Source organism: Kogia breviceps, chromosome 12 (assembly GCF_026419965.1).
Source record: "Kogia breviceps isolate mKogBre1 chromosome 12, mKogBre1 haplotype 1, whole genome shotgun sequence".
Classification (NCBI taxonomy): domain Eukaryota; kingdom Metazoa; phylum Chordata; class Mammalia; order Artiodactyla; family Physeteridae; genus Kogia; species Kogia breviceps.
The window spans coordinates 11,429,276-11,454,248 of record NC_081321.1 but is presented as its reverse complement, the minus strand read 5'-3'; the positions used below and the strand labels follow the sequence as shown (position 1 = coordinate 11,454,248).

General features: G+C 36.3%; 1 protein-coding gene across 34 annotated transcripts in view; it reads left to right on the top strand.

The window, feature by feature from the left end:
• Positions 1-24,973, top strand: part of EPS8 (EGFR pathway substrate 8, signaling adaptor) — a 188,131-nt gene that overhangs the window by 104,896 nt on the left and 58,262 nt on the right. For 17 of the 34 annotated variants that reach the window (XM_067008782.1, XM_067008784.1, XM_067008778.1 and 14 more), the window contains 4 exons: positions 11,909-11,982; positions 14,174-14,247; positions 23,537-23,604; positions 24,605-24,766. In XM_067008782.1, the coding sequence (XP_066864883.1) occupies positions 11,924-11,982; positions 14,174-14,247; positions 23,537-23,604; positions 24,605-24,766 (363 nt within the window). In that variant the 5' untranslated portion in view covers positions 11,909-11,923. Of the gene's footprint in view, positions 1-5,843; positions 5,954-11,908; positions 11,983-14,173; positions 14,248-22,122; positions 22,174-23,536; positions 23,605-24,604; positions 24,767-24,973 lie in introns of all 34 variants that reach the window. The other 17 variants (XM_067008772.1, XM_059080181.2, XM_059080183.2 and 14 more) reach the window with 2 other exon arrangements.

The window sequence follows — 24,973 nt, the reverse complement described above, 5'->3', positions numbered from 1 at the left end:
TGATGATGTCATCAGTGCAACAAGAATTAGAGGGAAATACTCAAATAGTACTAATAGGGCATATATGATTCTTCTCTGTACTAGGCCTTCCAATCAAATCTGTCACAATATTACACATATAATTATGGCTAAACTGTTTCTTTTTAGTTGTTTATTAATTTTTTTGATACAAACCTTCAATTTTTATTTTTTAAATTTTTAGTTTTTAATTTTATTATTCAAATAGAAAGTCATAAAAATTATAGTCTTCCTCATCAGTTCACTCAGTCCCATGTAATTAATTTTTTTTTCATCTTGATCTTTTGTTAGCACTTTTATGAATTCATCAGTTTTCCATTTGAGTTCTGAAAATGCTTATTCATTCAGTTCAGCAGTATAGTCAGTTACCAGAAACCTGTACTTGTCAGAGTCTTTTCCATGAATTCCTTGAAGATGAAATCCTTTTATAAGAACATTTTTGTGAAAGCATCAGAGTACACACAGAACTGTCTGTAAATGACAAAAGACTTAAAAATGACCACGGTTAAAGATTTGATTAAAGTTCATGATAATGCAATTGAGAAGGAAATTTAGTTATTTCTGAGATATACATTTTAAAATAATAACTAGAATTATGACTTATAACATTATACCAGAACATATAAGATTTTTAGGAAATTCATGTTATGTCTCAAACATTTATATTAACATATTTCCATACAAATAGCCCAAAGAAAGTTTAGTGTGAGTTGTTTTTTTTCAATTTTTGAATTTTATTTTATTTATTTTTTTATACAGCAGGCTTTTATTAGTCATCAATTTTATACACATCAATGTATACATGTCAATCCCAATCGCCCAATTAATCACACCACCATCCCAACCCCCCGGGGCTTTCCCCCCTTGGTGTCCATACATTTGTTCTCTACATATGTATCTCAACTTCTGCCCTGCAAACCGGTTCATCTGTACCATTTTTCTAGGTTCCACATACATGCGTTAATATACAATATTTGTTTTTCTCTTTCTGACTTACCTCCCTCTGTATGACAGTCTCTAGATCCATCCACATCTCAACAAATAACCCAGTTTCGTTCTTTTTTATGGCTGAGTAATATTCCATTGTATATATGTACCACATCTTCTTTATCCGTTCGTCTGTTGATGGGCATTTAGGTTGCTTCCATGACCTGGCTATTGTAAATAGTGCTGCAGTGAACGTTGGGGTGCATGTGTCTTTTTGAATTATGGCTTTCTCTGGGTATATGCCCAGTAGTGGGATTGCTGGATCACATGATAATTCTATTTTTAGTTTTTTAAGGAACCTCCATACTGTTCTCCATAGTGGCTGCATCAATTTACATTCCCATCAACAGTGCAAGAGGGTTCCCTTTTCTCCACACCATCTCCAGCATTTGCTGTTTGTAGATTTTCTGATGAAGCCCATTCTAACTGGTGTGAGGTGATACCTCATTGTAGTTTTGATTTCCATTTCTCTAATAATTAGTGATGTTGAGCAGCTTTTCATGTGCTTCTTGGCCATCTGTATGTCTTCTTTGGAGAAGTGTCTATTTAGGTCTTCTGCCCATTTTCAGATTGGGTTGTTTGTTTGTTTTAATATTGAGCTGCATCAGCTGTTCATATATTTTGGAGATTAATCCTTTGTCCATTGATTCATGTGCAAATATTTTCTCCTATTCTGAGGGTTGTCTTTTTGTCTTGTTTATGGTTTCCTTTGCTGTGCAAAAGCTTAGAAGTTTCATTAAGTCCCATTTGTTTATTTTTGTTTTTATTTTCATTACTCTAGGAGGTGGATCAAAAAAGATCTTGCTGTGATTTATGTCAGAGTGTTCTTCCTATGTTTTCCTCTAAGAGTTTTATAGTGTCTGGTCTTACATTTAGGTATCAAATCCATTTTGAGTTTATTTTTGTGTATGGTGTTAGGGAGTGTTCTAATTTCATTTTTTTACATGTAGCTGTCCAGTTTTCCCAGCACCACTTATTGAAGAGACTGTCTTTTCTCCATTGTATATCCTTGCCTCCTTTGTCATAGATTAGTTGACCATAGCTGCCTGGGGTTATCTCTGGGCTTTCTATCTTGTTCCATTGATATAGGTTTCTGTTTTTGTGCTAGTACCATATTATCTTTAGTACTGTAGCTTTGTAGTGTAGTCGGAAGTCATGGAATCTGATTCCTCCAGCTCCATTTTCTTCCCTCAAGATTGCTTTGGCTATTTGGGGTCTTTTGTGTCTCCATACAAATTTTTTTTTTCTTTTTTTTCTTCCATACGCAGGCCTCTCACTGTTGTGGCCTCTCCCGTTGCGGAGCACAGGCTCCGGACGTGCAGGCTCAGCGGCCATGGCTCATGGGCCCAGCAGCTCCGCGGCATGTGCGATCTTCCCGGACCGGGGCACGAACCCGTGTCCCCTGCATCGGCAGGCAGACTCTCAATAACTGCGCCACCAGGGAAGCCCTCCATACAAATTTTAAGATTTTTTTGTTCTACTTCTGTAAAAAATGCCATTGGTAATTTGATAGGGATTGCATTGAATCTGTAGACTGCTTTAGGTAGTATAGTCATTTTCACATTATTGATTCTTCCAATCCAAGAACATGGTATATCTCTCCATCTGTTGTTATCATCTTTAATTTCTTTCATCAGTGTCTTACAGTTTTCTGCATACAGGTCTTTTCTCTCCCTAGGTAGGTTTATTCCTAGGCATTTTATTCTTTTTTTTTTTTTTTTGGCATTTTATTCTTTTTGTTGCCATGGTAAATGGGAGTGTTTCCTTAATTTCTTTTTCAGATTTTTCATCATTATTGTATAGGAATGCCAGAGATTTCTGTGCATTAACTGTGTATCCTGCAACTTTACCAAATTCATTGATTAGCTCGAGTAGTTTTCTGGTGGCATCCTTAGGATTCTCTGTATAGTATCATGTCATCTGCAAACAGTGACAGTTTTACTTCTTTTTTTCTAATTTGTATTCCTTTTATTTCTTTTTTTTCTCTGATTGCCATGGCTAGGACTTCCAAAACTATGTTGAATAATAGTGGTGCAAGTGGACATCCTTGTCTTTTTCCTGATCTTAGAGGAAATGCTTTCAGTTTTTCACCATTGAGAATGATGTTTGCTGTGGGTTTGTCATATATGGCCTTTATTATGTTGAGGTAGGTTCCCTCTGTGCCCACTTTCTGGAGAGTTTTTATCATAAATGCGGGTTGAATTTTGTCAAAAGCTTTTTTGCATCTATTGAGATGATCCTATGGGTTTTCTTCTTCAATTTGTTAATATGGTGTATCACATTGATTGATTTGCATATATTGAAGAATCCTTGCATCCCTGGGATAAATCCCACTTGATCATGGTGTATGATCCTTTTAATGTGTTGTCGGATTCTGTTTGTTTGCTAGCATTTTGTTGAGGATTTTTGCATCTATATTCATCAGTGATATTGGTCTGTAATTTTCTTTTTTTGTAGTATCTCTGTCTGGTTTTGGTATTAGGGTGATGGTGTCCTCATAGAATGAGTTTGGGAGTGTTCCTCCCTCTGCAATGTTTTGGAAGAGTTTGATAAGGATGGGTATTAGCTCTTCTCTAAATGTTTGATAGAATTCACCTGTGAAGCCATCTAGTCCTGAACTTTTGTTTGTTGGAAGATTTTTAATCACAGTTGCAATTTCATTACTTGTGATTGGTCTATTCATATTTTCTATTTCTTCCTCATTCAGTCTTGGAAGGTTATACCTTTCTAAGAATTTGTCCATTTCTTCCAGGTTGTCCATTTTATTGGCATAGATTTGCTTGTAGTAGTCTCTTAGGATGCTTTGTATTTCTGTGGTATCTGTTGTAACTTCTTTCCATTTCTAATTTTATTGATTTGAGTCCTCTCTTTTTTTTTGATGAGTCTGCCTAATGGTTTATCAATTTTGTTTATCTTCTCAAAGAACCAGCTTTTAGTTTTATTGATCTTTGCTATAGTTTTCTTTGTTTCTATTTCATTTATTTCTGCTCTGATCTTTATGTTTTCTTTCCTTCTGATACCTTTGGGTTTTGTTTCTTCTTTCTCTAGTTCCTCTAGGTGTAAGGCTAGATTGTTTATTTGACATTTTTTTGTTTCTTGTGGTAGGCTTGTGTAGCTATAAACTTCCCTCTTAGAACTGCTTTTGCTGCATTGCATAGGTTTTGGATCATCGTGTTTTCATTGTCATTTGTCTCTAGGTATTTTTTGATTTCTTCTTTGATTTCTTCAGTGATATCTTGGTTATTTAGTAACGTATTGTTTAGTCTCCATGTGTTTTTGTTTTTTATGTTTTTTTCCGTGTAATCCATTTCTAATCTCATAGCGTTGTGGTCAGAAAAGATGCTTGATATGATTTCAATTTTCTTAAATTTACTGAGGCTTGATTTGTGACCCAAGATGTGATCTATCCTGGAGAATGTTCCGTGCGCACTTGAGAAGAAAGTGTAGTCTGCTGTTTTTGGATGGATTGTCCAATGAATATCAATTAAATCTATCTGGTCTATTGTGTCATTTAAAGCTTGTGTTTACTTATTTATTTTCATTTTGGATGATCTGTCCATTGGTGTAAGTGAGGTGTTAAAGTCCCCCACTATTATTGTGTTACTGTCTATTTCCTCTTTTATAGCTGTTAGCATTGCCTTATGTATTGCGGTGCTCCTATGTTGGGTGCATATATATTTATAATTGTTACATCTTCTTCTTGGATTGATCCCTTTATCATTATGTAGTGACCTTCCTTGTCTCTTGTAACATTCTTTATTTTAAAGTCCATTTTATCTGATATGAGTATTGCTACTCCAGCTTTCTTTTGATTTCCATTTGCATGGAATATCGTTTTCCATCCCCTCACTTTTAGTCTGTATGTGTCCCTAGGTCTGAAGTGGGTCTCTTGTAGACAGCATATATATGGGTCTTGGTTTTGTATCCATTCAGCAAGCCTGTTTCTTTTGGTTGGAGCATTTAATCCATTCACGTTTAAGGTAATTATTGATATGTTTGTTCCTATGACCATTTTCTTAATTGTTTTGGTTTTGTTTTTGTAGGTCCTTTTCTTTTGTGTTTCCCACTTAGGGAAGTTCCTTTAGCATTTGTTGTAGAGCTAGTTTGGTGGTGCTGAATTCTTTTAGCTTTTGCTTGTCTGTAAGGCTTTTGATTTCTCCATCATACCTGAATGCGATCCTTGCTGGGTAGAGTAATCTTGGTTGCAGTTTCTTCCCTTTCATCACTTTAAGTATATCATGCCACTCCCTTCTGGCTTGTAGAGTTTCTGCTGAGAAATCAGCTGTTAACCTTAGGGGAGTTCCCTTGTATGTAATTTGTCGTTTTTCCCTTGCTGCTTTCAATAATTTTTCTGTGTCTTTAATTTTTGCCATTTTGATTACTATGTGTCTCGGCATGTTGCTCCCTGGGTTTATCCTGTATGGGACTCTCTGAGCTTCCTGGACTTGGGTGGCTATTTCCTTTCCCATGTTAGGGAAGTTTTCGACTATAATCCTTCAGATATTTTCTCTGGTCCTTTCTCTCTCTCGTCTCCTTCTGTTACTCCTATAATGCGAATGTTGTTGCGTTTAATGTTGTTCCAGAGGTCTCTTAGGCTGTCTTCATTTCTTTTCTTTCTTTTTTCTTTATTCTGTTCCACAGCAGTGAATTCCACCATTCTGTCTTCCAGGTCACTTATCCATTCTTCTGCCTCAGTGATTCTGCTATTGATTCCTTCTAGTGTAGTGTTCATTTTAGTTATTGTATTGTTCATCTCTGTTTGTTTGTTCTTTAATTCTTCTAGGTCTATGTTAAACATTTCTTGTATCTTCTTGATCTTTGCCTCCATTCTTTTTCAGAGGTCCTGGATCATCTTCACTATCATTATTCTAAATTCCTTTTCTGGAAGGTTGCCTGTCTCCACTTCATTTAGTTGTTTTTCTGGGGTTTTATGTTTTTCCTTCATCTGGTACATAGCCCTCTGCCTTTTCATTCTTGTCTACCTTTCTGTGAATGTGGTTTTTGTTCCACAGGCTGCAGGATTGTAGTTCTTCTGCTTATAAAATTTTAGTAACAAATATTTTTCTTTAACTAATTGTTAAACCAACAACATTCTGAATTGAACATATATTTTCCCCCAAATTATGAGCTAACCTATAAACAGCCAAAGATTTTTCTCAGAATTATAAAAAAAGAGGAATCAGGGGCTTCCCTGGTGGCGCAGTGGTTGAGAGTCTGCCTGCTGATGCAGGGGACGCGGGTTTGTGCCCCGGTCCGGGAAGATCCCACATGCCGCGGAGCGGCTGGGCCCGTGAGCCATGGCCACTGAGCCTGTGCTTCCGGAGCCTGCGCTCCACAACAGGAGAGGCCACAACAGTGAGAGGCCTGCGTACCACAAAAAAAAAAAAAAAAAAAAGAGGAATCAAGTTAATTATTTTAAGTGATTACAAGGTATTGTGCCTTTAAGGCACAGAATTACTCTTTCTACATCGATATTGGCCTTGAGAAAATATTGTGCTTCCATATGGCCTAGAAATTATTGTGACACCTGCACAAGTGTTAGCTTCTATTGTCATCATCATTATTATTACTGTTATTAACAGTTTAGTGTTATTAGCTTCCTAAGTTTATTCACACACACAGATTCTTTATTACTAAATATTAGACCAAATGACATAGAGAAATAGAGATGGTGACATCTCTACAGACAACAGTACTTGTAAGATGTATTGAAAAGTGACTCCTAGAAGACACAGAGGAGACAGAATATGTGATGATTTAGCAGGTGTAAAGCGCATTTTTTTGTCTTTTAGTAAATTAAGCACAATCACTAGTAGACAATGTCACAAAGTATTGGTAGAAATTAAATTTCAATGGTCTTTTAGTTAAAACCCAAAATAATGCTGGTAATCAGTCTCCTCAACCCTATCTTGGTTATAACTTAGACCCAGAGATGTGACTTAAATTAAACTGAACTTGAAATACAGATACTTCAAGGTAGGTACACCCAAACAGACTAACAAAAACTTAAATAAACAAAAAGGTGTCTGTGACATTTTTCTGAGAGCACAAGTCATTGTGTGGTAGCTAGATTGGGTAGATGGGATTCTAACAGTGCGTAATGAGTACAAACTCATTCATCAATTTGAAAATTGATACCATATGCAAGCAAGAGTGAAGAAAAGAAACGGGAATATAAATTGTTATTCATTTATTTATATTTGGGATCTTAAACTTTCCAATACAAATTTAACTTGCTAGTTTAGCCTTCATATAGCCTCATTTGTTTCTGCTTACCATGATTTTCATACATTCTGTTTATTTTCCTTTGAAAATTTCAGTGTTCAACATTTTGGGTATGTTGAACTGAGATCTTAAATTTACCATTTTTTCATGTTTGTAATTGCTAAGGAGTGTTATTTGCCGGAGAAAATAAGGAGAAAATTATAGTAACTGTGACTTACAAGAAATGTTTTCATCAGGAAACTGATGCTCTTATTTCAAATTTGTTGCAAGCTCTTATGAAGATTTTAGTGTACACTTTTTTAGAATTAAGTAGTTAATGTAGTAGAGTTAACTGAATTTGTGAGTCCTTAAAAGTAATGAAGAAAAACTTTGTCTCAGTTTTTAAGTTGTTTTAAGAGTTAATAAAAATAAAAGCACCTAATTTCTCAGTAAGATTTATGGTTCTTCTATATTATATATACATATAGTCCATATAGGTGTAAATTGGATATGTCTCTTAAAAGCCTAAAGGGGAGCAAACATTTGTAATTGTTTCCTTTGCAAGGTGTGCCCTGTATTGCTGTGTTTAAATATCTGAAAGCTTCTACATTGCTACATGAGCATCTCTGACAAATGACACTATGGTTGCCAAAGAGAAAAGTTTCTATATAAAATTCAGTTTAGCAAATCAACATTTTCTATTCCCTTTTCAAATGTCTCTTATTCTGACAGATCACTATTTTAAAGCAAAACACAAACCACGAATGTATTTGACTGTCATGAAGAATTAAACATGAAAAGGATGAGACAGTTGTGGCTGTCACTTTTCACTAAAACCACCTGCTGTGGGTTTAAAATTCAAGCTAAATCAAAACGACTACAGACCCTGGGGTTTTAATTTATGTGCTGAATGAACCAGCTTGTTTTAAGAGTACTTCTTTTTTTTTTTTAAACTTCAGAAGAAACTTGTACATCTATCTCATTTGATCTTTCACTAGCCCTGTGAGCTAGAAAGACCAAGAATTATCTCTATTTCACTGATGAGAAAATTGAGACAGAGGCTTAATTAACTTCCTGTGGCTAGTTAGTGCCAGAAATGGTGTTAAAGTTCCAGACTTCTGTGAAAGCCTCTGTCCTATCCTTTAGCTCTAGATCCATAATGTTATCCCAGGCCTCTGTCCTGGCCCAAGTTCCAGAATGTAACAGTGATGTACTCTCTCTTGATTCTATAGACTTGTGAGAGCCAATTGTGAAATATTTAGGATTTTGTGAGCTGCTGTTCAACCAATGCTAGCTTGAAATGGGCCATGGTGGGAATACTTGCACCATGGAAATCAGGAAGTACTACAAATCAGGGGTGTATTTTTCCCCAGAGAATTGGTTTACCTCGGTACACTGATTGTACCTCTGTACACTGATTGTATCTAAGTATAAATTGAAGGACAATAAACAACAATAATAAAAACAGAAATGATAATGTAGTATAAATGTAATTTTATGGGTGTAATACTTACCTTGGTTAGAGGTCAATATTTCTTTGTTCCTTAATTTGGAAATTTGCTTCTAAGCTATGAATAAATATGGACAAGACTTCAGGAAAGGTTGAATTAAATGAGTGTTTTGGGTTTCCCTGGTACTGCAGTGGTTAAGAATCTGCCTGCCAATGCAGGGGACATGGGTTCAAGCCCTGGTCCAGGAAGATCCCACATGCCACGGAGCAGCTAAGCCCGTGCCACAACTACTGAAGCCTGCATGCCACAACTACTGAAGTCCACGCTCCTAGAGCCTGTGCTCCGCAACAAGAGAAGCCACTGCAGTGAGAAGCCCTCATGCTGCAACGAAGAGTAACCCCCACTCGCCACAACTAGAGAATGCCCACACGCAACAACGAAGACCCAACACAGCCAAAAATAAATAAAATTTTAAAATACTAATAAATTAAAAAAAAATTTTTGAGGACCTTTATAAATCCTATACATTCTTTAAAAACTAGGTCAAGTCCCAGCACTTCAAAAAATTATGGCAGTTGCCTTGCTTTTCCTACCTCAGAACCTCTAGTAGGTTTAAAATAGAGCCTCATACATTGGGACTTATTTACTGTGTGTTTCATATGGATTGGTTTTGTCTCCTTAAGAATACAATGAACTCTTTGAAGAGTAGGATGTGGAATCTCCTTCCTTCTTTCTTTATTTGAATTAATATTTAATTCAAATATTAAATATTTTGTACTATTCTTACTGCTTAAGAAACAGCAGTCATCAAACAAAAGTCTCTGCCCTTATGGAGCTTAAAGTCTAGTGAAGAATCAGGAATTAATTTAAACAAATGAGAAATTACAACTGTGATAAATACTTTGTGCTGAGAGTATCTGATAGTGGTGGGCTTTTATCTATTCACAGAGGTCAGTAAATGCTTCCCTGAAGACACAGTGATTGAATTGAAATGTGAAGAATGAGAAAGAATTAACTGGAAGTTACTAGGTCGTGAATATTCTTTATGCAGGCTTTCTGTGCCCTCCCAATCTGAATTAAGTTCCCGTATTACATACCCCCCCAAGTGACCCTGAATTTTCCCTTTGTGATAGTAACAACAATTTAAAATTTTATATTTATTCACTAAATGTATGTTCTTCCCACTAGACTATTGGCCCAAAGCTAGGACTATGTCTCTTTTGATCACCTTGGTAGTGCCAGGATCCATCATAGTACCTGACAGATAACTCACACAGTAGTTGTTAATATTTCTACTCTTTGCCTGTGTCTTATAATAAAGCTGGGATATGTCCTACCTACCTCTCAGTTATTGAAAAGACATAGTAATGTAATCTATACAAAAGTCAGAAAAGTAAGACAATATCCAAAATAGTTTAGTGCCACAGAAAGCAGGAAGGGCCACATGTTCAGGGGTGAATAGAAATAATTCAGGTGTAGCTGTACCGTCTAGGAGAAAAAAAAAAGGCCGTTGGATTTGGCAGTAAGGAAGTTTTACTTATTTGCATTTATCTTGTTTGAAGGAAATTTGTTCAATTTGTGGAACAGATTAAAAATGGTTTCTGAAGATAAATATCTGGCGTTAATTTAAAAAGTTGTTTTCTTGTGAAAAGTGAAAGGATTGTGTAAATGAATATCGTCTTGAAGAAAAAGGTGTATCCAAGTATATATATAGAATGTTGTCAGATGTGCTTTGAAAGAAGGAAATAAGAAAATGGAAGAGAGGGAGGGAGAGAGGAAGGAAGGAAGGAAGGAAGAAAAACTAGATACAGGAAAAAACTGGAGGAAATTGACAGGACTGTTAAATGGTTATTTTTATCTATTTATTTTAACATCTTTATTGGAGTATAATTGCTTTACAATGGTGTGTTAGTTTCTGCTTTATAACATAGTAAATCAGCTATACATTTACATATATCCCCATATCTCCTCCCTCTTGCTTCTCCCTCCCACCCTCCCTATCCCACCCCTCTAGGTGGTCACAAAGCACCAAGCTGATCTCCCTGTGCTATACAGCTGCTTCCCACTAGCTATCTATTTTACATTTGGTAGTATATATAAGTCCATGCCACTCTCTCATTTCGTCCCAGCTTACCCTTCCCCCTCCCCATGTCCTCATGTCCATTCTCTACGTCTGCGTCTTTATTCCTGTCCTGCCCCTAGGTTCTTCAGAACCTTTTTTTTTTTTTTTTTTTTTTAGATTGCGTATATATGTGTTAGCATACGGTATTTGTTTTTCTCTTTCTGACTTCACTCTATATGACAGACTCAGGGTACATCCATCTCTACAAATAACTCAATTTCATTTCTTTTTACGGCTGAGTAATATTCCATTGTATATCTGTGCCACATCTTTATCCATTCATCTGTTGATGGACACTTAGGTTGCTTCCATGTCCTGGCTCTTGTAAATAGAGCTGCAATGAACATTGTGGTACATGACTTTTTTTTGTGTGTGTGTGTGGTATGCGGGCCTCTCACTGCTGTGGCCTCTCCCGTTGCGGAGCACAGGCTCCAGACGCGCAGGCTCAGCGGCCATGGCTCACGGGCCCAGCCGCTCCGCGGCACGTGGGATCCTCCCAGACGGGGGCACGAACCCGTGTCCCCTGCATCGGCAGGCGGACTCTCAACCACTGTGCCACCAGGGAAGCCCATAACTCTTTTTGAATTATGGTTTTCTCAGGGTATATGCCCAGTAGTGGGATTGCTGGGTCATAGGGTAGTTCTATTTTTAGTTCTTTAAGGAAACTCTAATGGTTATCTTTAAATGATAGGGCTCTCAGTGATATTTTTCCCCTCTGTACCTTTTTTGTATTTTGTGCTTTTCCATATTTCTCAAGTGTTTTAATTTTTTGAGTTTATATTACTTTCATAATGAAACATTAAACAAGTAATGTTTCATAAAACTGACAATGATGAGGTTGAGTGGAATATAGAATTATGTTTAGGTAGTTAGAGGGTTCAGAACTATATTTAAAATTTTTCTTTCTCATATTTGCTTACAATTTTAGTATGTTAATGTTAAATACCAATTTGATCTTTGTTTATATGTCCATCTGTACTTCTGGAGCCTGAGCTCTGAGAGTGGAGATCTTTATATTTCTAGCATCATCCTGGAAGTGACACATATTTTGTTGAATGAGAAACTTTAAAACTGAGATGTCTCAACCTTTCTACTGCCTTCAATCCATGTACCTTTCTTTTTTCAGAACATTAAAGTCACAATGAATGGTCATATTTCTAATCATCCCAGTGGTTTTGGAATATATCCATCTCAAATGAAGTAAGTTGGAAATTTTATATTTAATTTCTTGGTTTTTAAAATTTGATTTGGTGGTTTTAATTGTTTTGTATTTTCAATGAAAAGATCTCTTTCATTTCTTATGTAGTTCATTCCTCAATATACAATTTCTTTCTAACACTAAGATATGTTATTGTTAAAAGTTTACTGTGTCTCATAAGAAAAAGATGGTTAAGTAATATCAACCCCAATGATAGTGATCTAATAGAAGATATTATGTTCTGGTATTTTATTTGTTATTGCTTTCCATAGTTGGATACATACTCGACTTCATAGCTTTCACTTTCTCTGGAGCATTCTTATTTTGTTATTTGTAAAATATTTGCATTTGAGGAAAGTTAAATGTCATCCAGCCCAGCCTCTCAAGATATTTACCATTGTGTAAAACAAAAAGAGACAAGTCTCTGGCTTTAGATATAATTTGAAATCACCTCCCTGACTTAAGTGGCCATTCATTCCCTTTTATGTTGTGGTTAATACTGTTGTTATTTTATATTGGCCATCATGGTGTAGAGTTCATTATTTTTCACAGCCACGTTATTCACGTTTTTCGGAACCAGGCTGTTCACATTGCTTCACCTTTCTCTTTACAAAGATGATTGCAAATCCCTTTGGTGTTGGTCAGTAAGAGACACCAGGGGAGTATGTCAAGTGCTATCTTCATCTTGGCCATCAATTTATTCAAACCAGAAAGTTTTGCCACACCCTCAATTTTTTACTTTTTCTTATAACAAATATCCATTTAATCATGAATTTAATTTATTATAATTTATTCTATTAAGGAAGTCTTGATTCTGTCCCGAACTATTCTTTCTCTTCTAACTTTATTTGTGGCCTTTATCTCCTACCTGAATTTTTTTTTTTTTTTTTTTTTTTTTTTTTTTTTTTTTTTTTTTTCTGTACGCGGGCCTCTCACTGCCGTGGCCTCTCCCGTTGCGGAGCACAGGCTCAGCGGCCATGGCTCACGGGCCCAGCAGCTCCGCGGCATGTGCGATCTTCCCGAACCGGGGCACGAACCCGTGTCCCCTGCATCGGCAGGCGGACTCTCAACCACTGCGCCACCAGGGAAGCCCTCCTACCTGAATTTTTGCAGCACCTTTCCATCTGGTTACCTTGCCATTAATTCCTGGATTATCTTTCTTAAAAAGTTGTTTGGATCATGATACTTCCCTGTATAAAGATATTTACTCCCTCTAGAGAATAGAAGTTTAATCCTTAAGTCCTCTATTTGCCTTCCCTGATTCTCGAGTCATTCATCTTTTCCAAGCACATCCCACTAGATGCTTTTCCCCTCGGGCGTCATGCATGTTCTTGAGCCAGATCTACATGCTTTTTCCTCACTTAATTCTCCACCTGCCTCAAGAGCTGCTTTCCATTCTTTTAGATTCTGCTTAAATGCCAGTGATGGCTTCTTGGGCATCCTTATAAAAATTTAGTCCTTATTTGATGTTATATCTATTAGTTTGACCCAGATGTCACATTCTGTGGTAACCATTTTACTTGTTTTATTTTATTTTTATTTATTTATTTAAGTATTTATCTTTTTTTTTAACTTTTGTTTTTTACTTGTTTTATTAACAGTACCCTCCCCCCGCCCCGCCTTACCCCTCATTCTTCTAGATTTTAGGGCTTAATAAATGTTTACTGAATAAATTTTAAAAATTCAAATAATATATTTACTTCACATAACAGCAACAGTAAGCTAGAAGTACCGGGTAAAGCTGGTCATATTTAACAATAACGTGTTATTTTCATTAATTGCATTTTAAGTATTTATGAAAGTAGTGTCTATTTCGTTACAGTTTAAATGATTGAGAACTTTTTATGATTGGATCACTGCTCACAACTCAGTTTAGTATGGCAAACTTAAATTCTTCTAAGGCAGCTTCAACCTTGTTGAATCTCCTTGGCTGCGGTTCTGACTTGATGCTTGAGAGGAGGTTGCCATTTGTAGCAGCCTCCATCCACGGTGGATCAGGATCCAATAGCCTATTTCTTGACTGGATCAGTATCTGGCTCTTTTTTACAGAGCTGGTTGTATAAACTCTATATGTTCTTTAAAAACACATGGTGATTGTGGTCCACTGGAATTTTTATTTGTAGTTTTGACATTTTATTGCTTACTTTGGACTTTAACTCAGCACAATGACCTTTTTTTTTTTTTTTTTTACAGTGGCTACGGATCATCACCCACTTTTTCCATGGACAGAGAACACAGTTCAAGAACAAGTGCAAAGGCTCTCTATGGTATGTTTGTATATTTAATGGGGTATAATTCTATTTCTAACTACTTACCTTTTATGAATGACTTGTTCAAAGCCATTGCTTGAACCCATGCCTTGTTTATATTATTGGGAATGAAGTAGCGATTGATAGATAAGGATTATTTTAAAAATAATTTTTACAGAAGCTACCAAAGCTGTAATCTCTGCTGGCTGTCATACAATTTAGAACTACAGATGAAATGTATTCAGTCCTTTCTAAGGAGTCTTTTTGCACGGTACCAGTACCTTAGGTGGATTTTCCCATCTAATTATGAATGATATGTTTGTTTAGGTAGTGTTACAGTATGACCAACAGCCCTTATATAATTTCTTTCAGATCCTTCTCTAACTTCCATTGTCCTCCCTCTATTGTCTCACTTATAAATACTGCTGTTGTTGTTGTTTTTAACTTCAAATATAAAATAGAAGTCAATACTACAAAGAAGTTAAGGACTCCTGAAATATACCACATATGTTTAGGAAGGCATTTGCTTTCACAGGGTCTGCATGGCCTTTTATTATTATGCAACCATAAAGAATGAGACTAGTATTGTGGTTAAGAGCAAAGTCACTGGAGCCAGACGTCCTGGGTGCAAATCCAGTTATTAGCTGAGCAAATTATTCTGTCTGTCCCTCATTTTGCTTGTGTGTATAAGGGAGATATCTTGTAGGGTTGACAGGAGAATTTAATGAGTTAGTACATGTAAAATGCTTTGAACAGTGCCTGGCAAGCAAAGAACACTGTATGTATTTGCTGTTATTGTTATTATCTACTATAGGAACGAATAGCATTTTCTAAATTTGAAATTCTTTTCTTTTTATGTCACCTAGAGCTACAATATCTTGACTGTGATAAGAATGACTCATTCTAAGGTTTTGTGATTCTTTCTCTGCCTTTATATCCAGTGACTAGACTTTAGGACTCAAATTATACACTCATAAAATGGATTTTATACCATACATAGATACATTTTCTTGTGGCCTTGTCAATCTGGTTAGCGCTGGTTTCAGTTCTCTTGAGTACGATATTGTGACATTCTTACCATGGCCTAGTCATTATGAACTGTATATCTAGAGAATATATTCAACAAATACTTATTTTGTGATTGGCATGTGCCCAGCACAGGGCTGGTAACATATGGTCCTTGAACTTAAGGGACTTGCACTCTACAGAATGACTTGAAGAACCTGAAAAGGGGAAAATCTTTTTTTGTTGTTTTTGCGAAGATAATCAATTCCTTCAGTCTTTCATTTCTAGACAGAAAGTTATGACGTGTTTCTGTGTGCTTGGCCGTGATCTTCACAGTCTCTGTGTCCACGTCCTTTGATTCATTTCAAAGGTGAATAGGAGACGGTCATTGCTTGTGCACTGTCTTGGTGAGGTAGACTCGTGCATGTATTGTTATGATAAAGTGCTGCATGAGCTTGGATGGCAATGTGTATGAGACGCAGGTGGAGGAGGGGGGCAGGGTCAGCTCTTCTATGTGAGCAGGGCAGGTAGGCAAGAGGGATTTCATAGAGAGATTAAGCCCTGAAATTTTCCAGGCATTTGTGGGGCTGCAGGGTGCTGTAAGCAGTTGTATGAACCCTTTTAAACTAGACTATAAGCTCTCTGAAGGTGGGTCACATTTGCCTTGTTTACTTCAAGATTCCCTAAGCTTAGCACAGTGGCTAATGTATAACTTATGCTCAGTAAATACCTGTAGATTGAATATAATGCATCAATGAGTTGCAAACAGTTAAGGTGGTGCACCGGGAAATAAGATGGGAAAAATAAACACGGGCGACACTAAGGCATTTGGACATTGTTTACAAGGAATGGCCACTGAAGTGTTTTAACTGGGGGAATAATAGGTCATATCTGTCTTGGATCACTCGGGTAGCAGTTGAGCATGGATTTGATGAGCATGGATGGAAGTAGGTGAATCAGAGACCTAAATAGTGTAGGTAAGTCAGATATCTAAATAATAGCCCGAAGATTTTTGTTAAGGAGGAAGAGTATTAATCATCTCACAAATACCATAGATCCAAAAGTCTATTTTCAGAAAGCTAAGAAAGGAATAAGGAATAAAAAGTAGCACTCACCTGCAAATGTTCATGTTTCTTTTGTGTTGGGAGCAATTTCATAAAGTCATAGCTCCAATGATTGAATCTTTGGCTTTTAAGCAGTAAATTTGTATCTCTCCCCTTTTACGTGTAAAGCAAGTTGAGGCTCCTTTTTAAGGTGAGGTGATTTGTCAAAGTCACAAAACTTTAAAAATCTTGATGGTAGGAAAATATAACAGTTAATCTTGTGTAGTGTGAGGCCAATGAACAGCATATTGGTAAAACAGAGGACATAAACAGAGGGATGGAAAGGGGCAAATGCAAGAGATATTTATACACACAGTGTGTTAGGCTTAGAAGTCAGAGGGTTTTAAGTCTCTTGAAGTTGCCGGTGATGTTTCATTCCTCCTTGTAGCTAATACTCACCTCTCCCTCCCAGCTTGCTGTCCACAAACACACACACACACAGTATGCCTGCTCTCCGACAGGCTCCCAATAAATGCCTATGGAATGAACGGTCAGATGCATGAATGACGGTGGAGAAACACGTCCAGGTTTTGAACAAACCTTTGCAGTGAACAAATTCTATTTGAAGTTTTAACTATATTTAGTTAACATTGGGAGTGTTTAGCCTCCCAGTCTGCGAAGTTTTAACTTCTTTTTGTAACTAGAAACTTGGTAAAGGAGAGATTTGTAATGTCATTTACTGTGTCACAATGTATGCATTTTCTTGAAGATTTCTCCTTTCACGGTGATTAAACCAGTTGAATAAATCCTTCAAGAATTCATTTGTTTTCATGGCTGGTACGTGGGCTTCGCTGGGATATGAAGGTGTTATTTAGCGCGCTGCAACATGAGTTTCACGGTAACGACCGCTGTTTTTTTACACCGACCACAGGCTAGCTACTCTATCAGGAGTTTCATTCAGCTTGGCCTTCTTTGTGAGAACACGTTGCAGTCTGACACCATAATGTGCCATCCAGGTTGCTTCAGGATGACTCTCAGAGAGGCAGGGGTTTGGGAGGCCAAACGATCTGTGGCTGAGTCATGCATGGCACTTTCTACCAAAGGGCTGCCATTTTGAGCAAATGGTTTAACCCATTGGTCCCAGTTTCCTCAGCTACAAAATAGAAACGGTAATAATACTGTGGTAATTTTATATGAAAAAATAGAAGTAATGAGCCTATCATGGCAGTGAGGAAGGGCATAGGAGAATCACTTTTTGTCCTGAGCCCTCAGATTCATCAAGGCTCTCAAATTTAATATTTTACTGTTACCTCCAAATGATGTTATACATCTAATCACAGTGATACTTTGACAGGATCAAGGGGTAATCTTCATCATATGTTTTTTGTTTTTTGTTTTTTGTTTTTTTATGACACTGCAGTTCATTTTTAAAAAATTAATTAATTTATTTTTTTATTTTTGGCTGTGTTGGGTCTTCATTTCTGCGCGAGGGCTTTCTCTAGTTGTGGCGAGCAGGGGGGGGGCCACTCTTCATCGCGGTGCGCGGGCCTCTCACTATCGCGGCCTCTCTTGTTGCGGAGCACGGGCTACAGACACGCAGGCTCAGCAGCTGTGGCTCACGGGCCCAGTTGCTCTGCGGCATGTGGGATCTTCCCAGATCAGGGCTCGAAGCCGTGTCCCCTGCATCGGCAGGCAGACTCTCAACCGCTGTGCCACCAGGGAAGCCCCTTTATCATATGTTTTTAAGCTTACATTCCAGATATCACTAGAAATTTTTTTAATAAATTCTGTAAATGCAAACTACACAATTATGACAATAAGTTAGCTTCTTTATGTGTTAATTTATTCAAGGAAAAATGTTTAAAATGTGCTGCAGTTTTAATAACCTTATACTGTCCTTTCTTTATTATTGTACAAGAAATTTCAAAGCCAGCATGTCAGAGGCTCTGAGTCACTAAAGTCCCTGACAACATAAATAGGAAATGCGTATTAATTTCTCTCTTGTACGGTTTCTTTCTTTTCTTATCTCATGACAGTAACATTTCATTTGGCTGCTGTTAATCAGGGAATTGAAAATGCTATACATTTTTTTTCCGGCTAACCTGCTTGTCAGTGTCTTTAAGCTTTAAAATAGCTTTTAAGGGAAATGCTTGTAAAAAGTATTAAAACATTCCCTTCTGTTGGGGCGTGGCTCCTGTAATCTCTTGTCCATGACTCAGAGGGTCAGTGGCGTGCACACGAGCTTGTGTGCTGCCATGTGCTCAGAGGCTGCATTCCTTACCTTTACACCAAATCATTCAGAATCTTTTCCCTTTGGAGTAGTTGAGGCTGTTTTTTCCATGTGTCTGGGTCCCACGCAGCTTTAATAACCTCATATGAACTTTTCCCTGTTGGTAACATGCCTGCTTCTAGCATTGCTTCTGATACATGTGGGCTGAGAAACTAATAGGAAATCTTGTGCGTAGTGTACATAGGTTCTGAGTGGGGAATTGAGAGTCCTCCCCCTTATACATTAAAATGCACAGATTTTAATATTAGCCATTGTAACATCTCTGTCTGCCACTCAGAGGGCTTATTTAAGTGTGGATTCTTTGCTGTGTGCTGAACAGCTGAACTTCCTAGAAAAATAACGTGCCTTTAAATTAGATATTGCTGGATTTGGAATATGACCATTTACCATAAATAATCAGCTGTTTAAAGTCATCCTGTCTCCAGAAAAATGTAAGTTTCACAGAATTATCATTTAGTAATACTTTATTGTCATGACCAACATTTATAGTATTGTTGGGAGGGCAGGTAGTGAAAGATAAACATGACAGACAGGCACTCTCTCGAGTTTCATTTTACCTTAAGTTTGAACATTTTTGTGATGTTAACAAGTAGGAAAAGATATTTGTTTTATCCGGCTTTTCTTTGTTCTTCTCAGGGAGGTACTGGTAAGAAGTGAGCATAAGTAATCTATAGACTATACAGTTCATTCTGTATAATTGACTTGACTGTAAAATCTCCTGTATTTTTACATAGTGCTTGACTCACGTTCTCAGAGCAGTATTCCTGAATATACCACTTTTCTTAACAGATATCTACCCCACGTATTTTTCTTTTTGTCCTTATCTTTCTTTTTCTTTCTGCTTCTCTCTGTCTCCTGATCCTGGTTTGGAACTAGGCTCTCTGTTTCCTTGTCCTAACTGAAGCTCAGGCCAGCTCTTATACATTCAGGTGGCACTGAAGGGTTAAAACCCACTTCTTTTATCTCCATACTCATCATTATTTACAAGGTGTGATCTACTTGGAAAAAATAAATATTCTAAGAAAAAGCTTTTTGAAATTCTTAAGAAGTAAAAGGCCCTTGATTATATACTATCAGGAGGTTGGGCGATGGTAGAGTCAAAATTCTGCTTCATAGAGTATGTCAGTGCCTGTGACTCAAAAAGACAGTTTGGCAATTTTTCCACCTTAACCTGGAAGTTTTAAAGCTTCTTTTCTCCTCGGGGATAAGCCATTTTAACGACTTGTTGGACTGGCCAATACAATTAATTCTTAAATAATGTAGTTTTGTAAAGATGACCTTGATTTTAAAAAGTTATCTTGTTCAGATACTGATTTGTCAATCTGTGATTATAGTTGCCTAGATAATGAGAGCTTATCATTTTTACTCAGTGCTTCTTACTGATTCCCACTAAGCCACCTCTCTTCTATGGAAATTATACACTAAAATAGTGAGAAAGGAATTCTCCTTTACTGTGGTTGAAAGTTTTGTTAAGTGTAAAGTAATATGAACTATAGCCCATTGTTTTATTTAGGGAGAGGACTACTCAGCAGCTGCTTTTATGTTAACATTTTTTTCTTTTTAATAATCAAGTCCTTACTTTGGAAGCAACACTTTGTTTTCAGAGAAAGAGAGAATAACAATTTTCTGAGTGTTAGCTGTTTCAAATCCTGCTCTCTTATGCATAACCAGCAATATAGGCGAAACGAGAATTAAGGTTAAATGCGGAGGCTGCATATTGTTACAGTTGCATTGTACTCATTGAAGAGTTAGATGCAAGCTAATTTTTTAAAATTAAGACGTTGTTGGGATCAGTTTTAGGTTCACAGCAAAACTGAGGAGAAGGTACAGAGATTGCCCATATGCCTACACAGCCTAGCCTCCTCCGCTATCACCAGCACCCCAGAGTGGTACATCTGGTGCAACTGATGAACCTACCGTGATATATCATACTCATCCAAAGTTCGCCGAGACCTAAGTTTAAGTTCCCGATCCAGAAGTAGAATATCAGTTTTCGTAGCAGCACATCAACTCAAGAATGCTAAAGTGATGTGTAAAGGAGTTTCATCTTTGGCGACTGAATTCGTCCATCCTTTTGGGTTTGTACATTGTGGTCCATGGGATAAAAGCTATTAGGAAAAACCGTGAAACACAATCAGTGGTACTGTAACCAAGTAAAATTTGTTCCTGGCTCTAATTGATTCAGAGAGAGAGACTATTTGACCGTGATTTGGGCTCTTAATTTGGAAAGAAAAAAATTTCAACTTAAGGAGATAAGATGTGGTAGATGAGTTGCCACTTGCACAGATTTGGGGACAGTAGCTTCCAACCTTGGCTGCACGTTAGAATTGCCTGGAGAGCTTTTCCAAATCCCAGGGCCCAGATTGCATCCTGGGCCAATTACATTAGAATCCTGGGAGGCGTGGGGAGCGCAGTATTTTTTTTTTTTTAAAGTTCATTCTAATGTGCAGCCAAGGTTGAGAACCATTGTTAGAGAAAGTGGTGAACGTCAGGAGGGACTTTATCTTGAGTATCATGGAGACTTTATTTAGGCTTTTCACACTCTTTTAAGGCTTTGGGTGAGATTTTTCAGGCTTAGGAGCGTAATTCCTTTTTACAGCCGTACTTGAGAATACATATGATTTTCATAAAAAATAAATGTACTATAATTGCCTTTTAGGAGCCTTTTTTCAAAATTTCCTATGAAAACGTTAATAGTAACTTTTATTTATTCATTGACTTAAATCACTGAAACTACTAGTTTATTTATAAATCCACCTTACAGCATTTATACATTTTTAGGATTTTTAAAGGTAATTTCTTATAACACATTCATCTTATTTATTGTGTAACGTGAGAGGGAAAGAGCTTAGGAATTCCTAAAATGGATCCTTGATTTGGAAAATTAGAAATGGTACCATATCTTTTAGGCAATCAGAGTAATCAGTTAACATCATGCTGTTTATGAATACTATCAAATAGTGTTTTTCTATTTTTGTAAAGTACGTCTCTGTGGGGTTGAGAAACTATGTGTTAGGAAATTTGGGGGAAAAAAAGTCTTACTATTTCATAATGAGAATATTTAATTACAAAACATAATATTTTTGACCTTCAACTGTGTTTGCCAATCACGTATCTGAAAGACTCAGCAAAAGCATTTGAACATCCTGGGGTTGCCATATCAAAATTGGAGACCATGGCAAGCACTGCCATTTCTTTTAGTGTCCTTAGATCAGACCAGAGGAAACAGAACTACCCTCATGTTCTGAGTTGGCCATGGAGAATTGTGTTAGAATACGATGAATCAGTGATTCTGAAATCTTGATTATTTCTAAAAGTGCTTTTCTCAGATATGTCCCTGAGTTATACATTGTATTTTAAAAGTTATAATGGTTTTCCCAGGAAAAATTATCCATTTGTTAATATCTCACATTGATGAATCCTCAGCTAATAATCAGAAAAATTATGGTTGTTCACTTTTTAAAATCTGTAAATTAAGGTTTATGTTTTGTCATAACAGAATAGAAAATTTTAGGTGAAACCAGATGTTTCTTTTTGGTCACATTGTTTTGGTAGGCCCAGACGGATCATACTTCTTCAGATCATCATCCAAACAGAAAAAGAAAGGTAGCAGATACTGAATTTTGTAGTGTGTCTGTTTTTATTAAGTAACTTTAATGCTGCAAAAGCAAAAATAGAATATATTAGAATAATATCATAGTGATATAATATAAGGCATATTTATATTTTCATGTAAGCATTAAGATAAATGTAAATGAAAAGTCATTACTTTTATCAAAGTTTAAAAAAATTCTATGTGTTAACATTCTTGGTCTGTATATGTGCTTTACATTTTTGTACTTGCTCTGCTTTTATGTTCAGCAGAACTTTAGGAAAATCTAAAAGTTTCCATACTACCTGAAAGAAACAGGTTTATATTTGGGGAAAAAAAAAAAAAAGGTTATTAGGAAAGCTAAGGTGTGTGTGTGAGACAGAGAGAGAAAGAGATAGAGACAGAGAGACAGATAGAGAATTTTAGTACTGTAGGAGTCTTGAAGTTTGATCTTATTTAACCCTTGTATTTTACAATAAGGGTGCTGAGATCCAGAGTTTTGCTAAATTCAATCTCCTACTTAATGACAGAGCCAAAGTGAGAATCAAAACTCTTCTGGTTCCCATTTAGAGTTCTTTTTCACCATAGCATGCTGCTTTAGAAAAAATAGGGCAACTGCAAATTTACAAATAATCAAGTTGCTTGATTAGAAAGCAGCAAATACAAAATATTGCCTTCACATATTTTATTTTGGTTTTGCAGCATTTTACAAAAGAAAAACAAAGGTTGCTTTTTGCTTTTTAAATAGTTGGTGCAGAAACTTTCTACCTAACTTTCTTATTTTTTCTAACAGCTTATATCTACAATTCTGAGTATCACATTTGTGTGTTCTGTAGATGTGTGAAAATTGTTAAAGTTAATGGCAATGAGTATGATTGACTCTCCTTTAACACTCTCCATGGTGTGGATGTGGTGAGACACGTTCCTTGCAGTGTTTATTATTTTAATAATGTAGTCTAACTCATATAACACAGCATCTGTGACAGTATTTGCAGTTCCATTTTGTTCTCAGTGCATTAAAAGTTGAAATTAACAAGCCAGTTTTTATCTTTTTGCCAAAGAAGAGGTCCCCGATTAATAAAATCTTTACACAAAATAACTTTTTTTTACAACATTAATAATCTTGTTAACCTTTGGGATTCTGAACATTTATGTTGGGTCCAATTGTTCTTGCATATAATGTAAGCTTTCTCATGACTTTTTCATTTAATGTGAATGATGTGTATTTTCAGATACAACTCACAGTGGTGACTTATACTACTGTATTACTGTACTTATATATGAGATAGACTAGTTTTAGAGATGGCCACGAGACACTGATATATGAACATCAGCCTATTCATGGGTAAATAATGGCTTTTTAAACTTCTTTTTCAGAACAAAGGAAGAATTATGCACGGGATAGTGTCAGCAGCGTGTCAGATATATCCCAATACCATGTTGAAGTAAGATGCTTTGATGTTTGCTAACTTTAGAATGAAACTTGAGGGACATAAAAATTGGTAGTATTATCAGAGTTATGTTTTATTTCATTTCTATGATTTGTAAATTGTGTTGACCTTTTTTCTTTCAGATTTTTATAAAGCAGGTGTTAAATATAAAAGTATCTTGTTAATCTGTTTTCATAGAGAATAAATTAAAATGATAACTACTCATTTATCATTGTCAGCCTTATTTTGGTTAAAAACAGGACCAAGGCTTCTATTTTGTATTATGGAATCTTCTTGAAGTAAGCCTTGACAGTTTCAATGGATGGTTTAGTTTTACTTTTAGTTTTGTCTAAAGTCATTACTAGTTCTGTTTAAGCAATGGTTTCTTTCTTTAGTTTTTCCTCTATTGCTGTCTTTTAAGATATTTGCTCTTAATTGCAATCTACTTGGGTGGACATTTGCTTATTATAATGGAAAATATTTAAGTAGGGAGTAATTTTTTAATTGCTCTTATTTTCAAGTTTCTACCTCCTCAAGCATGCTTAATTACACTTAAACAGTTTTCTTTCAGTAGAGTGAAACGTTTGACAGTTGTTACAGACTAGAATTGCTGTTGCTGCTGTCAGTTATCAACGTGTGTAGTTTTCAAGCTGCCTTGTAGATTGCCTTCTACCATTCAGCATTTAAATAACCAGAATGGAATAAAATGGATTAAATAAAGAGAATGTTATTTAATCTGTTTAGAGTTTGTTCTTGTCACGTTTATGTAGTTCCACAAGGCTCAGTATTAAACAGATTTAGATATTTTATGATTCAAGGCATCATTTCCTCTATTCAACAAAAACCTGTTTGACCTTATTATCCCAGTAAGGTAACCATGAAGTTCTAGAGTACTTTGTATTTGTCTCTCCCCTCTCTACTAGCTGACTTCAGTTAGTTTAACTTTGCTGTGTTTTGGGAAAATGTTTACTAAGAGACTGTGTGTATTACGTTTTTCCTTTCTGACAATCCTAAGCACTTGACTACCTTTGTTCTGGATCGGAAAGATGCTATGATAACCGTTGACGATGGAATAAGGAAGCTGAAACTGCTTGATGCCAAGGGCAAAGTGTGGACTCAAGATATGATTCTTCAAGTGGACGAGAGAGCTGTGAGCCTGATTGATTTAGAATCAAAGGCAAGTTGGAAATATTTATACTATTTTATTTTCAAGAAAGTCCACAAATATTTATGTTTACAATTAGGTCAGGTTGTTTGAAAATGGGTGAAAATTTAGCAACGTAAAATATTCTTGTCAGTTATTTTGAAGAAAAAATGTCATACTTTATGTTCTTTATGCATGCGAAATCATGTTTTTAAACTAGAGATAGAGGGATACAATGTT